The sequence below is a fragment of the Melanotaenia boesemani genome, chromosome 5, assembly GCF_017639745.1.
Source record: "Melanotaenia boesemani isolate fMelBoe1 chromosome 5, fMelBoe1.pri, whole genome shotgun sequence".
Lineage (NCBI taxonomy): Eukaryota > Metazoa > Chordata > Actinopteri > Atheriniformes > Melanotaeniidae > Melanotaenia > Melanotaenia boesemani.
In genome coordinates, this window is record NC_055686.1 from 36,893,319 (window position 1) to 36,909,409 (window position 16,091).

Consider the following 16,091-nt stretch of genomic DNA (forward strand, 5'->3'; position numbering starts at 1 on the left):
CACACACACACACACACACACACACATATATATATATATATATATAGACTTACAAGCTCAATAGAGATTTTGCCTAATACGCTCTAATTCACAAGTTTTAATAGATGGGTGCAGCTATTTCCTGCTTCTCTGCCAATGAATAAAGAAATTAGAGATACTGCAGAATACTTGCAAAGATAAACTGATGAAACTTGCCAAGAAGAGCTAAATTCAGACTGCTGCCTCCTCCTTACCCCACCAGCCTGCCTGTCTGTCTCTCACCTTGCTTTGCATTCACATCTTTGGCTAGTTAACAGTCATTCATGAACATTGCTGGAGCGGTATGTTCAGGAGCAGAAACACAGAGGCAGGGAGAGGAAGGGAAAGAGGTAGCTTTAGCTTCACTGATCACTCTCTCGTTATTCATTCATCCACCCTTTCTCTCCTTCCCAGGCTTCCTGTTCACCTCGTTCCTTCCTTGTGTCTGTTTCACACACTCCTCTTGTTATTTTGTTAATGCTATTTATTTTCTGTATTTTGGGCGGGAGGGGTGAGGAAGAGTGTGGAGTTGCCATGGCAACAGCAAGCTGGATCAGAGAGGAGGCTGATGTGGAGCTGGATGAGAAGTAGGGTGTCACGGTAACAAGTTAATAAATTCTGTAATAAACTTTATTTCTGTTGAAAAGTGGTTTTAAAGAAATGGTCATTCTCACAATTCCCATCTCACTACTGTAAAAATCCATTAGTGTTCCTCCACAGCTATAAAATAGTCCAACACCCAATAATATTCTCTTTTATATGTGTAATATTTAAATATAAGTACATGAATAATAGAAAAGCATCTGTTTGTATTTCCTTACCAAAGTCATTTTCATGAGTATCACCTAAATGATTTACATCTGGAGGCAACAGACAGGTTGATCAGGGCAGCTGCTGGTTTTAGTCTTTCCAAGGGAAAGAGACACAGAACAGCCCCACATTTTTCCGCAGAGTACCCCTCTCTTTCCTCTGCTTTCTCTCTGAGGGATGTAAATACCCACCAAGTACAACGCCACAGGCATGCATCATTACACCTGACCTTCTCCTCCTCTGCTCAGTGGGTGAGGAGGTATAAGAGGAGAAAGAGATATTTAACTGTAGATGGATATGAGAAAGAGTAGGAGGGGAGAGGAAACCAGTGACGAAACAGTTGCTATGCCAAAAACCAGGACCACACACACACTAACACATGCACACAAAGTAAACAAGCGAAGGTTTGGTTGAGACGAGTGGAAGCGAGAATGTCAGAAGGATGTTGCTTTGGGTGACCGCAGCATACTAACAGCTCTGACAGCACACACACACTCACACACACACACACACACACACACAAACAGCAAAGCCAGAGATGGGCGAGGATGACAGCAAATGTGATCATAAGAAGAAAATGTTCTCAGGATCAGATCTTATTTGTGCAGACTTCTCAAACAGGGAGTCTGTGTGTCTGTTTGTAGAACTGCTGCATGTCAGCATCTTCCAGGGTCACCCGGGAGCTTTGACGTGTAGCATGAAAAAGTGTTAAAGCTGTTCTGCTAGTTTAATAAAACTGTGTATCTTATATGTCTCCATGACCAGACTGTTATGATTGGGTATAAAAGGAGCATTTCAGAGGCAGACCCACTCAGATGTAATTATAGAAAAAAAAAGGATAAGAAAACAATATGTTACCGAATGCATTTAAAAAATTGTGAAACAATCTCAGAAAAATATTCCTCAACTTAAAATTGTGAAGACTTTGAAAATCCCACCATCTACAGTGTATAATATCACATTTTTTTCAATCAAATTATTATCAATCAAGACATTCCACTCTAGTGGCACCACGAGGTGGCAGCAAGCTGTAGATTGGTCCAACCATACTGTTGGGATTTTTAATATATAGCTGACCTTTTTTAAAAAATAATTACTGTTAACTTAAATTTTCAAGTTTTTTTTTCACACTGGTTTGCAGGCTCAAGTCATTTCTCTGTGTACTTTAGACTCTTTCAACTTTGTTATGATGAGTTTCCTTGGCACTGAAAGAGTTGTTTACCAGCAGGATCAATTGATTGAGCTCTCCAAGCTTAAGATAATTAGTGAAAAACACACCAAAATAGTTGAAGAGGAAGTGAAGAGGATGGAGGAGCGAGACACAGAGAAAAATGAAGGAAATTCAGACCATTTCCTCCAACCATTGTGAAAGGTAATGTGAGATCGTTAGCTAACAAAATGGGTGACCTCAAAGTGCTAAAGAAGTCTCAAAAGGAATACAGTATTATGTGCTTCACTGAGAAATGGCTGCATGAACACATCCCAGACTCTAATGTGGCTGTTCACTGCTTTAAGACTGTATGTGCAGACTGTGATAAGAAAATCAGCAAAAAGCTAAAGGGAAGTAGAACTTCTGTTGCTTTTAACCACCGCAGGAGCCATCCTGGACATGTCACTGTAAAGGAAAAGATCTGCACAATGGACACCAAACTGTTAGCTGTGAGTTTTCATCCATATTTTTTACCCAGAGAGTTTAGCTGTGTTATCTGGTAGTGGTTTTTATCAAACCTGGTACCGCTGCATACACAGCCTGTGACATTGAAGATCCCTCCATTTAGAAGCATATAATATTATCCCAAATTTTTATCAAGCAAATTATTATCAGCCAAAAAGATTTTCTGGGAAATAAAGTGGAGATCATGGAGGAATACAAGTACCTTAGAATTCAACTAAACAACAGACTTGACTGGAAATGCAACACAGAAGCATCTACAAGATGGGACAAAGCAGACTCTACCTCTTAAGGAACCAAAGATCATTTAATGTCTGTGCTAAGATGTTGCATATCTTCTGTAAGTCCGGAAAAGACAATCAGTTTTCGGTCATCTTGGGGGGCAGCAGCATCAGAGCCAAAGAGGCTAAGCGTACTGATTAAAAAAGTTGGTTCTGTGTTGGGGATAATGTGGATCATTCCTTCCAGCAGTCATTACCCTCCAAAACAAAGCACAACATTTTTCTAAAGAATTACTTTTATTATTATTATTATTTAAAAAAAAATAATACAATATTGTAATAAATTAAGTTTTCTATTTCAAAGATTCTGAGAATCAAGAGGAATATCTGTGGGTTTGGAACAAGGCTGAAGGTCAGAACTGGATAATGGTAATATTGGGGCCTGTAGGCATTAAAAACAGACATGATTCTCTACTGGAAATCATTGCATGGGAGTATTATGAAAGGAAAACTTTCATAAATCACTTTTTGTGAACTGCACACTCCACAGTTTCAGGTTAAAGCTCTATCATGCAGAGAAGAGGTCATGTGAGCATGACCCCGAAATGCTTCTTCTCTGGTCTGGCTGTTGAACTAACCAGACCTTTCACCAGAAAACATTTGGAGCATCATGAAAGCAAAAATCCAGCAACAGTCCTCTCCTAAATCTCCAGCAACTGGTCTCCTCACTTCCCAGATATTTTTAAAAGAAGAGGGGATGCTACACAACGGCAAACATCACCCTGGGACTACATTTAGAGATGTGATGCTGCCATCAGATTCTAAATGAGCAAATATTTTACATGAAACATTAAAATGTCTCACTTTCGACATCTGATGTTATTTATGTTCTACTGAGAATAAAATAAATGTTTATGAGATTTGTAACGTGTCACAAATCATTTGAAATTAGGCTTGTACAAGTGCTTCATTGTTTTACTTAAGTAAAAACAAAATCAGGTATCTGTACTTGAGTACTTATTTTCAGATTTTCTTTCTACTTTTCCTGGCAGCATTAAATATTTGTATTTACTGCTTACTAGGAGTATGATAATAATTTGATTGATGCATCAACTCAATGGTGAATTATCCAAACTGTAACATCTGTGCTACCTTGATTAATATAACAAAGTTTGATCAGTATACAATCTATTGAGTGAATAACAATTTCAGGTTTGCAAGCATCACAAAATCTGCAACATTTTCAATTCTGTTTGATGCAGGAGCCAGAAATCGATATGAAACGATGCCACATGAATTACACTAACTTCTTATCTTAGACTGATCAGCCTTATTCTTGTCCTGGCAACGAAACATTCATGAAATCTCTGAAATGTTGTGGCTGTGCGAGTTTAAACACTTGATAAATATTACACTACACTGACTTAATCCAGTATTTTCATGTTGTATGAACTCTGTGAGTCTGCAAAAACATCCCAAAGGCTCTTCTGCAACATGTGGAGTGACTCTGAACCACCTCCCATATCTAGTCCCTGCAATCAAGAATTACAAAGTACTAAGAACAAGCCTTAAAAAACAACTAAATCTTTCCAAAAGAGGAAACTTTAAATTGCACTTCCTTTGATGTCCTAAATTTTTCATCTTTTCACAGAGCTTTGCTGTTCATTGGAAAAGCCTGGCAACATGAATTCTTAATGCTAACCCAACTCAGATTTGACTACATTTCAGTATTGTGTATTACCTGTAATGTCGAGTGGTATGAAGTGTGCAGGTGTGCGTCTTCCCAGGTGCCAGTGGGGTTTCTCTGCAACGGGTGGTCCAGTAGTAGCAGATGTGGCAGTACTGCTGCTACTGTTGTTGCTGCTCCAGCCCAGAGGGGGGCGATCTGAGCCGCATGGAGACGGGGACGGGGAAGGAGATGGGCTGGTCACAGACCTCAGACCAAACACTGAGGTGGTGGTTTCATCGTCATAGAGCTGTTTGGATGCTGGCTAGAAGAAGAAGAAAAACAAGAAGAAAGGGATGGCTGTTGTGCTAAATGACACACACTGCTAAACACACTGGTATGCAAGTTTAGGTAACTCAAAACCTCAAATGCACATTTGCAGTGCAGATATCTTCAACGGTGTAGAGAAGAATACTAAAAAATGTTCATGACTAATTTAATACTTTGGAATATGGACTACTTCATTGTCTAATATACTTTCTCCAGTTTAAGTAGAGATGTAGTCTTATCAAGCTAGTAAAGCTGATCAATCAGAGCACACTAGCCTTTCTGGGAGGTTTAAGGAAAGGCCCATTTATGATTTCTTACATGAATAAATAACAACATCTGTTTTAAATGTCATGCATTGACATCCTCATACTTCCATGCATGTTTTACATTTGTCATGTTGTGTTATGTTAAGTCAATTCCTCCAATAGTGGGCAGTGTTAAGTTCAAAGTTCAACATACCCTATACAGTCTTTCTTCAAAATCTTGCTTAATTTCTACAGTTGTCCTCGTCTTAATTCCCTTCCTGATTCTTATCTTCTTCTCTGGTTAATTTCTTTCCCCGGCTGCATGTCAGCTATTCTTCTCAGCACTGCCCCCACAATTTCTGGTAGTGTTGCTCCTTCTTATGCGTCAAGCAAAGGATAGCTAAGCTCCCTGAAAACGGACCAAATTATGCACATAACTGTCGCAGAAGACGGACACCACTGTCCGTCCGTCTTGGGCCCTAAAACCCTCCAGGACAAAACATGTAGTTTATCTCAATGTAAACAAACTGTGACCGGATGTTTGTGGTTTATTCATCATAAACACTGTTAGAACATAATGACAAATGAAACCAAAACATCCACTCATGTTAAAATTAGCTAAATTCATATTATTGTTAGCTTCTTGCTTAGCAACCACTATTGCAAGTCAAGCAAGAAAGCAGCTACTACTTTTATCACTCCATGAACTTTATTTACCCACAAAGTATCAGAAGCTAACCAACTGAAGTAAAACGATTTACAAATTTAAAAGTGTAACTATACACCCTCTTTTTGCGTAACTCCACCCACTGCCAAATTTGAAAAATGCATGAAACTGCAAGGGTTGGGAGGTGTGTGGTGATCAGAAAGCAAAGAGTGGGCAGGTAGGAATATTCAGGCAGAAATGATGCATACATACAGTCATACAGCCATACAGCAGTTCAGCTCACTGGCAAGATGAAAAGTGAAATTCACAAAGCACCTACGCCAGAGTGGTCTTTGAGGTGGAAGACTTTCCCCTCCTGTATCTCCTCAGCTACACATGAACAAGCTGGTCCTGAAGCGTATCAGTCTGAGCCGTTAGCGCTGTTAGCTTGCCTGTCAGTAGCCTCAACAGCTCTGAAAGCTGTGGAGACTCACGGCAGGTTGTGGCAGCTGCAAGAAGAGCTGCTGGAAGTTACCGCTGCTACAATTTGAGCTTCTGTCTCTTGTTAGATGAGGATCAGCAGGTAAAGAATCAAGTTCAGTGTTACTTTTACACCCCTCAAAACAGGGGCACAGATGGGATTTCTTAACTGATGGGGGAACAAACCTGTCAGCTCAATGGGCCAGTTGTTCAAAAAATTTATTTCCGGATAAAAGCTATCCACATTTAAGATTCCCATTTTTTGGACGGTGGATCACGTAATCCGGCTTACTTTTACCCTGGTTGTTCAAAGAAAAATAGGATTGGATCACCCTGATCCAAAATCCCGTTTTTCAGAATCACCGAATCTGGATTTCCTGCATGTAGATCAGCGTGCGCTGCCGGCCATGTGAAGAACAACAGGTAGAAGAGACGGCTTGCATGTCTTAACTACTTGGGAATGGAACCACCGGGAGCATGTAACATAATATGTGCATGTATTGTCCTGCATAACATTGTGATCAGGCGGACTTTCCCTCTCTGTAACAACACTGATGACGCACCTGAGTCCCATGTGGAGGTTCAAAACCTCTGTGTAAGAACGAGGGATCGAGGAGACGTGTAGTGAGGGATGCAGTCGTTAGAAATTTCTTTATTTGACTTTGTTGACTGAAGTTCTTCTCTGATTATGTAGTGATGAATAACAGGAAAATTGAATATTTTATTTGTATTTGTTACTGGGTTTTTTGGGGGGGGGGCTTTATTTTGTAGGGACATGATAATGTCACGTTTTTTTATGCTGCAAAGGCCTATTGCCCCGTTAACCACTTTATCACTGTAACGGTTAAACAAGTCAGGTGCAAAATACAAATGTAAGCATGCGCACCAAATAAAAAGTTTTGTTATTTGATCACCTGTTAGGTTGTACCGCAGTTTCTTCCTGAAATCCGCCTTGTAATCCTGGGATCAGGATAATCCTGTGTTTTGGTTTAAAGTTATCCAGATCCTACTCAAAAGTTTTGAACAACCTAAACTGAGGGTTTTATCCCAATAACAACCAGGATTGGATTTTGTGATCTAAGCCGATTTTGGAATCCGGATTTCCCTTTTGAACAACCCATTTTCAAGATTTGATTCTATCCGATTACCGAAATCCGATCAATGACATTTGAACAACCGGCCCGATAAGATATTTATGATCAAACAGACTTCAGGGAGAATTTCTTTTAAAGCATGCACAGCATGTGTTGACCTTGTACTTGTTTTTAAACGTGGCCAGTTGGACTCTCAACTCCTTTTTCAGTTCAGGATATTTGCAAACTGCTGCATCATTAGCAATGTGAGTCAGACAAGCGCAGATAGAGCTCTCTTTAGGACCCAGGGGAGTGAGAGTTTGCATTATGATGTGTTCAATTGAACATAGTGTATTGGAAATGGGAGCTCAGGCCAACATAATCCCAAGGTTCAGTGTTCCCACCGCTTCCCAGCCTTACAGACGTACAAGAAAACATGGAAATACTGTTTACATAAGCAGCAGAGAGCATGAATTCTATGTTGGGTTAGTGAAATTAATTAATTAATCGACTTTCCGAGTTGGAGATGTGGGGTTCTGGTTAAAGTTTTGACTTTGAGTTTGGAAATTCACACATTTCTGTACAACTGAAACGCACCATTAGCGAAGCATACAAACGCCGGGCTCTCAATGCGCGCTGCAATGACATTAATGCTCTGTTTTACCGGCGATGTTTGCCGCCTTACCCTGGGAAAGAGAGGGGACTGAATCGGTTTCACTCTGAATCGGTATATATGCCCCATCCCTAATGCCATCTGCACCCATGCCTCAAAAGCACAAATCCATCCCATTGCAGGAATATTTCATCAGAAACTCTGTGAAAGAACAGAAGTCTGAAACTAGCACCAGATAAGTTCTCTTCATATGCGTTGGTGGGTGTGGTTTTGTACACCTGCAAGGCGAGGACCCGCCTATCTGCATCTGGAGGGAGGGGCTGTGGGGATTTTAAAATTTTCTCGTGACGTAGATAACCTCTTTATGTCATGAACCTGGTTTTACCCTGTAGAGGGTGTTATGAGCCCTTTTTTACCCACAAAGTCCAAGTTTTAAAATAAACAAAAAAAAAAATAATAATAATTTCATCAACAGTATATTTGGTTTTCATCCCAGTTAAATAATGCTGTGTTGTTTACAGTTTAAAAAACACTTTATGGGGTCACTACCCCATAACTCTGGCATGCTTTGAGTCAACCCCTTAGAAGTCAATGCTAGCTTTACAAGCCACTTTTTTTTATGTTTTCTGATATATGCTCATATGAATCTATTGCCATAAAAAAAACAACACAAAAACAAAAAAAAAAAACAATCAAAGCTGTCAGAGCTGTTTCTAGTGGATGGTGCACCAACGTGAATGAAAGATGCAGCCATCTCACAGCAAATCACTGCGGGAGTCCATCATGGTGCCATAATCACACAGTACAAGGAAATAACCACAGCAGGAAAAGGATTAAGTGAAAAGAGAGAAGAGCTAGCAGCAAATAGTGAAGCCACTGCTATGTTAAGGGACTAGCTGACAGACAGGACTGATAATCAAAATATTATATCAGTAATCAAAATAGATTTCTGATATAATCTGCTGTTTTGATTCTTTTTAAGAATGAAATATTTCCATGTGGGAAAGTCATCTGGCATCTGTTTATAGAAACCTGCTGAGAGTGTGAAAAGGATGGTGGCAAATTCTGACTAGTCTGAATGAGGGGGTGGGATGTTCTGTACAAAGCAATATTTTGGATAATTCAGCTTCAGTCTTTTGTATAAAAAGCGATGATAATAGATGTAACGAGACATTCTGTCAAAACACAACTTTTAGCTGTAACTTGTTAGAATCTGGGGAGCAAAATAATTGTACTGCATTGTGTTGCTGATTAAGTAAAACTGGAAAAGAGAGATAATACACAGGCAAATAAAGCTGTCCAACAACCAATCAGAAAACAGAGGGAATGGCAAACACTGCCCCTTGAATTGTATTGAGATTTAATTTGGAATGCAAAATACTTGAGGCTATAAAAATGTTCTATTCTTATTAGGGATATATGATATTAGGAAAACATGCAATATCGTTCAATAGTTCAATGATAACATACACTCACCAGCCACTTTCTAAGGTCCACTGTTCTTTCCAGAACAGTGTTAGACTCCCATTTTCCATCAGGATTGAGTCTTCCTGGCATTGATTTTAGTCCATACTGACATATGACTGACATCCCTTTGGTGCTCTATTGGATTGAGATTTGGTGACAGTGGAGGCAACTGGAATACAGTGAAGTCACTGTCATGTTCAAGAAGCCAATTGGAAATGAAAAAGCTTGAGCTTTGTGACATGGTGAATTATCCTGCTGGAAGTAGACATCAGAAGATGCTCCACTGTGGTCATAAAGGGAAGGACATGGTCAGCACAGGTAGGCTATGGTGGTTAAACCATGACACGTTGGTACTAAGGGGCCCAAATTGTGCAAAGAGTATATCCTCCACACCATTACACCACTGGCAGCCTGAACCATTGATACAAGGCAGGATGGATCCATGCTTTCATGTTAACACAAATTCTCACCCTACCATCTGAATGTTGCAGCTGACATAAAGACTCATCAGACCAGAAAACGTTTCCCCATCTTCTATTGTCCAGTTCTAGTGAGTCTGTGTGAATTGTGGCCTCAGTTTCCTGTTCTTAGCTGACAGGAGGCACCCGGTGTGGTCTTCTGCTGCTGTAGCTCATCTGTTTCAAGGTTGGTCGTGTTGTGTTCAGAGATGGTATTCTGCATACCCTGGTTTGAAACCAGAGGTTATTCAAGTTTCTGTTTCCTTTCTATCATCTCCAACCAGCCTGCCCATTCTCCTCTGACATTAACAAGACATTTTGATTCAGACAACTGCTGCTCACTGGATATTTTCTCTTTTCAGGCTCTGTAAACCGGAGGTGACCTCAAGAAACAAAATCTTGATTCAATTTAAACGGTTCGCCTCAACAGATTGTTGTCAAGTTCTGCTCAAGCATGTTGACCCATCAATCTGATTCAGTTGTGCTGCAGCAGGAAACATCCAAAACTTGCAGGACAGCTGCCTTGAGGACAGACAGCTGTAGCTCAGGAGGAAGAGCAGTTTACCAACAGGAGTCAGTGGATCGATTCCAGGTGAGCCCGGACTACATGCTGAAGTGTCCTTGGGCAAGACACTGAACCCCCATTCTCTGATGTGTCTATTGGGGTCTAAATGTATGTTAGCTTAAAAAAAAGAAAAGAAAAGGTGTTTAGTTGTATATATAAAAACAGAAGTGCTATAGGGGTGAATGTGACATGTAAAAGTGCTATAAACCGTAGACATGGTTGTGTGTGAAAATGCCAGGAGAGTAGTAGTTTCTGAAATACTCAGACCAACAACAATGTCACATCTTTTTCTTCCTTATTCTGATGCTCAGTTAGAACTTCAGCAAGTCATCTTGACCATGTCTACATGGCTAAATCTATTAAGTTGCTGTCATGAGATTGGCTGACTAGTTATTAATGTTAACAAGCCACTGAACATGTGAACATTTTCTAAGTTTCTTTGCAGCAACACATCAGATTCAGACACAGACTTGTGCAGAACTTAATGTGAAGCTAATTACCCTTTGCTTTGGGTCAGGTGTGTGGACCAGGACTGAGGATCTCTGATCTATGTCATTAAAACAAACTGAATCAACAGGCTGGCTTCTGCTAGATATTTTATAAAGCCACTATTCTCAAAGTGGGGTCTGCAGATCCCAGGGGTCCACGAACCATAGCTTTGGGGTCTGCAGAAAGAAAATAAATAATATGTAAAGTGAATTTATTATTAAAGTGAAAATATCTTTGAAAAAGTGAATAACTACATATTGGGACCATTGTAGTAATTGTGTGACTACTGAACCAATAACCTCCACTAATGTTAGCTTTGGACTAAAACATGATATGATGGTAGCAGGTTATGTAAGTCTTTCCCTCATCACTTACTCTTAGGACCCACATCCTGCAATGCTCCAGCTGCAAACTGGCTTGTAGCTATGGATACCTTTTTACATCTGTCTACACCAAAACGTGATGTTGGACTTAAACGATAAATAAGAAAATATAACAGCAGTCTTTGGTATTATTGGGAATGATGGAAGGCCAAAATGTGTCATATGTCTTCAGGTGCTAGCAAATGAAGCCATGAAGCCAGGTAAACTAAAGAGGCATCTAATGACAAAGCATCCGGAACGTAACGACTAAACTAAAGATTTTTTCCAACGAAAGGGTGAAGATTACATGAGCCAGAAAACTTGGATGGTGAAGGGGCCATAACTTCTGAGAAAGCACAGAAGATTTCTTATTTAGTGGCTAAACAGATCACAAAAAGTAAGAAGCCACACTCCATTGGTCAAGATCTTATTCTGCCAGCAGTGGCAGAAATGTGCAAAGTTATGCTTGGGAGAGAAGCTGCAAGCAAACTGAAAACTCTGCCGCTTTCAAATGCCACTGTGAAGAGGAGAACTGAAGACCTGTGCACTGATATTCAATCCCAGCTGCTGGATGGACTTCATTCATGTGAGCAGTTTTCTTTTCAGTTTGATGAATCAAGCAGCTCAGCTGCTTGTTTTAGAGCGCTATCACTAGGAAGGGGATATTTTGGAGGTCTTTCTGTTGTGCAAGGAGGTGCCAGGCAGGACAACATGGGAAGAAATATTCAAACTTTTGGATGTTTTTATGACTGGCCGCAAGAATGGAGTTACTTCACAGATACCAATCCAAGGATTATAGCTACTCACTCTGTGCTGCATCGTCAAGCACTCGCTTGAAAAGATATGGGACCCGATCTTCACTCTGTTTTAAATGCAACTGTGACTACAGCTAATTTTTTTAAGTCAAGGGCCCTGCAATCTCATTTGTTTGGACAACTTAGCCAGGATATGGATGCTGACCGTGACACACTACTTTTTCACTCTAATGTACATTGGCTCTCTTGTGGTAAAGTTTTGCAAACAGCAGAGTTCATGAGAGTGGAAAACCCCGACATTGCACACTTTTTTACTGACATTTAAGGTCCGATTTCAGCAGATTAGTCATGCAAGCTTTGGCCCTCCCTCTCTCAAGAGTATCAATGTATGCAAATATTGTTCCCCTTTCCAACCACTTACCTCTGTGAACCGTCATTTCCCACTTTAACTGCTATGAAAAATAAATACACTGCTTGTTTACAAGTGGAGAATGATCTTAGAGTTTGTCACCCATCACTCCAAGAATAGACAAACTGTTAAAATCAAGTGAGGCATTGGTGAATGATGTGATTTATGAGTGATATGTCCTTGATATAACCTAATGCAAATGTTGTTGACAAGCCTTAATTGCTTGATTTTGCTCTTTTTTTATGAACTGCGCTCATTTGGATGTTGCCAGTCCTGCTACTATTTTATTAAACCTTTAAGATCTGTTATAAAAATGAGAGATGTCAAATGTCAAATTCAAATGAAAATGACCCAGTTTAAATGCAATTTGTATAAGTTAATTTTCAATTTGTAGTAAAGTTAAATTAAGTGGAAGGTTTAAAATCTAAGAGTTCCTATGACCAACTAGTAGTTCAAATGGCAGGAAATATGTTTTGATTGGTGACAGGATTGTAATGGGGGTCCTTGGCAAATTTTCTAACCTGGAAGTTTGAAAAAGTTTGAAAACCTCTGTTATAAAGGATGAATGGAAAATAAAGAACATAAAAACACAGATTAATCTGTCTCCACTTCTGTTAGATGCTGTCTCATTATGGATCAGTTTGGAAAGGAACACTTAAAAAAAAGAAGGTGGAGAGGGTTAGTATGAATTTAACGAGAATATGTCTCCAGCTCATACTTGCAGGAGAAAAGTGAAAATGATAGCTAATGTGGACACAGTGTGTGTCTTTGTAAACAAGCTAATGTCAGCTTTTATGGTCTCAAGGGTAATACAATCATTTGTGTGTGCTTACTTGTAACAGATGTGTGGCTTTAGATAAACACATATGAACACTAGAAGATGCTTGGTTTTACAAGGAAGATACATTTGGTGTGATAAAATGATCAAATGTGTGTTTACCAGGAAGATGAAATCTGGTCTCTTGTTGTTGAGGGAGATGGGCGACCTGCTGAGCGTTGTGGATGTGTCGTCAGAGCTCTGTGAAGACGGATGGCGGAACGTCTGACCGGTCAGCTTGGTGTCGTACAACTGCTCCTCAAATTCTGCACACATACAAAGCATGCAATATACACAGAGATGGAAGGAAATAAATGAATGTGGATTCTGCAGCACACATGCAAAACAAAACACTCAACTAAAACTCACACAAGCTAATATTTTAGTCGAGCACAGCTGTCGCTCCCTGCAGCTTCTCTCCTGTGACTCCTGCTTCACCTTCTGCAAAAGGTCTCCTTCAGTTTGTATTCAATCCTCTCATTGGCTCTGACTCTTTCCCTTTTTTGATTTACTCCTTTCCTCTTCTTCTCTTTCCTTTTTCCTCTCAATACCGTGTTTTTCCCTCTCCAGCAGCTTAACCCCCCCCCACCTCAAGCTATTGTAAACAGATTCCTAGCCCACATCCCTCCCCCACTGTCCCAACCATGCACTCACTCCCCCCTCACAACCCGTCAGCCAATCCTTTACCCCCAAAACACACTCCAGACCCAAGCCCCAGTCTCCACCAAAACGCTCTCACACACACGTTCCCAGCACCACCCTGCTGACAGCTTTTTCAAAGTTTAATTGGAGACAGTTTTCAGTAATAATTGCAAATGGAACTGAAAATACAAAGAAAATACTGTTTAAAAGAAATATGAGTCAGCATAAGGTTTTTAAGGTTTGTAAGTTCAAAGACATGCTTGCCTGCACATCACCGGACGATCTATATGAGTAGAAAAATGCTGAATTGGCATACAGAAAGTTCATGAAAATCATTATCTATAGTTCCAATAACTGCTTCCAACTTGTCAGACAAACGAAAGAATACAAACAAAATGTAAAAGTGTAAATAGACCATGGTGCTCAGCCGAACTGTTAAAGCCATTAAAGAAAAGAGTTAAAAGTAGCCAAAGTTACTCCCTAATTATCAGTCTTACTTTAACAACTACAGACCCATATCTATTTTGCAATGTTTTTAAAAAATATTAGAAAAATTTGTGTATAAAAGGATTGTTTTTCATTTCAATTCCAATGTGAATCTACAGTCACCAATATGGTTTTCACAAAAATCATTCCACTTATATGGCTTTACTTTACCTGGCTGACAAAGTTACAACTGCTCTCAAAAATAATGAATTTACTTGTAGTATCTCCTTAGACTTTTCAAAAGCACTTGATGTTTGTAAATCACATAATCCTATTAGCTAAATTATAAATATGGTTTCAGAAATGTTACTTATTAATGGTTTAATTTTGTTTCCAATAGAACTCAGCATGTTTCTGTTAAGGGGTGATTTTCAAGGGGTCCATTTTTTGACCACTGTTGGGCCTTATTTATATAAATGACTTGTGTAGTGTTATAAATGTGCTTTCACCAATTATGTTTGCAGATCACAAAACCCTAACTGATTGAGAATGGAAATGTTGGCCAAGTTGCCTACGATGCAGGGCTCAGATTGAATAAATTATCTTTAAATATTAAAAAAAATTTACATTTTATTATTTTTAGTGGCAAAAAGCCATACAATAAAGATTTTACTGGAAATAAAATTTAATTTACTGAGTTACTCCAGGTATCAACTTCAAAATTCTTGGGAGTTCTCAATGATGAGATTTTGAGTTGTAAAGAGCATGTTGACTGTGTTAGTAGGAAGATAAACAAATATATTTTTACAATAAGGAGGGTTAGCCACCTTGTTACTACAAAGTGTCTTCTCACTTTGTATTACATCTTTGTCTATCTCTATCACATATACTGCAACTTGGTTTGGGGGAGGACTTTCCCCACTTTATAATATTTTACAGTTTTAGAAACACTTTGTTAGATGCCATGATATAGGTGATGTTATCCTGTTGTGCGTTGATGCCTGACACACCACCACCAGTGTCTTTGGACAGGTGTGCTGTGACACATCACTGAACACCTCTGTGGGCCTACGTGGGTCTTCTGCTGGGAACAACTAATTACTGAAGTTTCGCTTCTTTAACCCCAGTACATCTCTTGATGGCGGAGCAATGGCAGAGATCTCTCCCTGCCACCCCCTGCTGAAGCCCAAGGTGTTGTTCAGCCCCCAGCCCTTATGCTTCCTCCTTAGCCACAAACAGAAGCTGCCTTTCTCTGCCTCTTCAGCCAGCTCTTTCATGACTTTCCGATGCCCCGCCCCTTTGCATCCCATGTCGTGGAGTAGGCGAACAGTTGAGGAACCAACAAAGCCTCTGCACCCCACTTCCACAGGGCTTATAACAGCTTTCCAACCAGCCTCCCTGCACTCCACCGCCAGCCATTGGTGGAGATTTCGAGGACAAGGTAAGGTGTCATCTGTTGCTTTGATCAGAAAGCTGAGCCTAGCTTGGGGGATCTTCCAAAGATCAGACCATAACATGGGCCTGCTTGTGAGACCTTCCCATGATGTTCAACATCCTTGCTGGCACTGGGACACCGCTTTGATGGTAAAGCATTCCGATTCAGCTCTTGCCACTTCTGCCACCACTCTTCAATCTCCTTTGGAAGTCTTTGACCAGAACAAGGGAGACTTGCCTCTCCCAAGGCCTGCTTGACCCTCCTGGACTTTGCCAACCACCTCGAGATGTTTCAGCCTGTTGATTGCCATGTTAACCTGGCTTTCTACTTCCTTCCTGTTCTTATTTGGGTGCTTGCTCCTCTCACCAGCTGATCAGAGGATTCCCTCAGCTCCAGCACCAACCGAGACTTCCTTTGCTTGTATCCCAAGCTGATGGATCGCAGTGGCAGTTGTAGTGTGTTCCTGCCAAAGAGGCCTTCATTTGACAGAAT

The 16,091-nt window shown here is 40.1% G+C and overlaps 1 protein-coding gene across 2 annotated transcripts in view; it reads right to left on the bottom strand.

Moving 5' to 3' along the window:
* Positions 1–16,091, bottom strand: part of nhsl2 (NHS-like 2) — a 171,777-nt gene that overhangs the window by 27,461 nt on the left and 128,225 nt on the right. For both annotated transcript variants that reach the window (XM_041984577.1, XM_041984578.1), the window contains exons 3-4: positions 13,220–13,362; positions 4,463–4,712 (exon numbers count right to left, since the gene is read on the bottom strand). In XM_041984577.1, the coding sequence (XP_041840511.1) occupies positions 4,463–4,712; positions 13,220–13,362 (393 nt within the window). The remainder of the gene's footprint in view (positions 1–4,462; positions 4,713–13,219; positions 13,363–16,091) is intronic.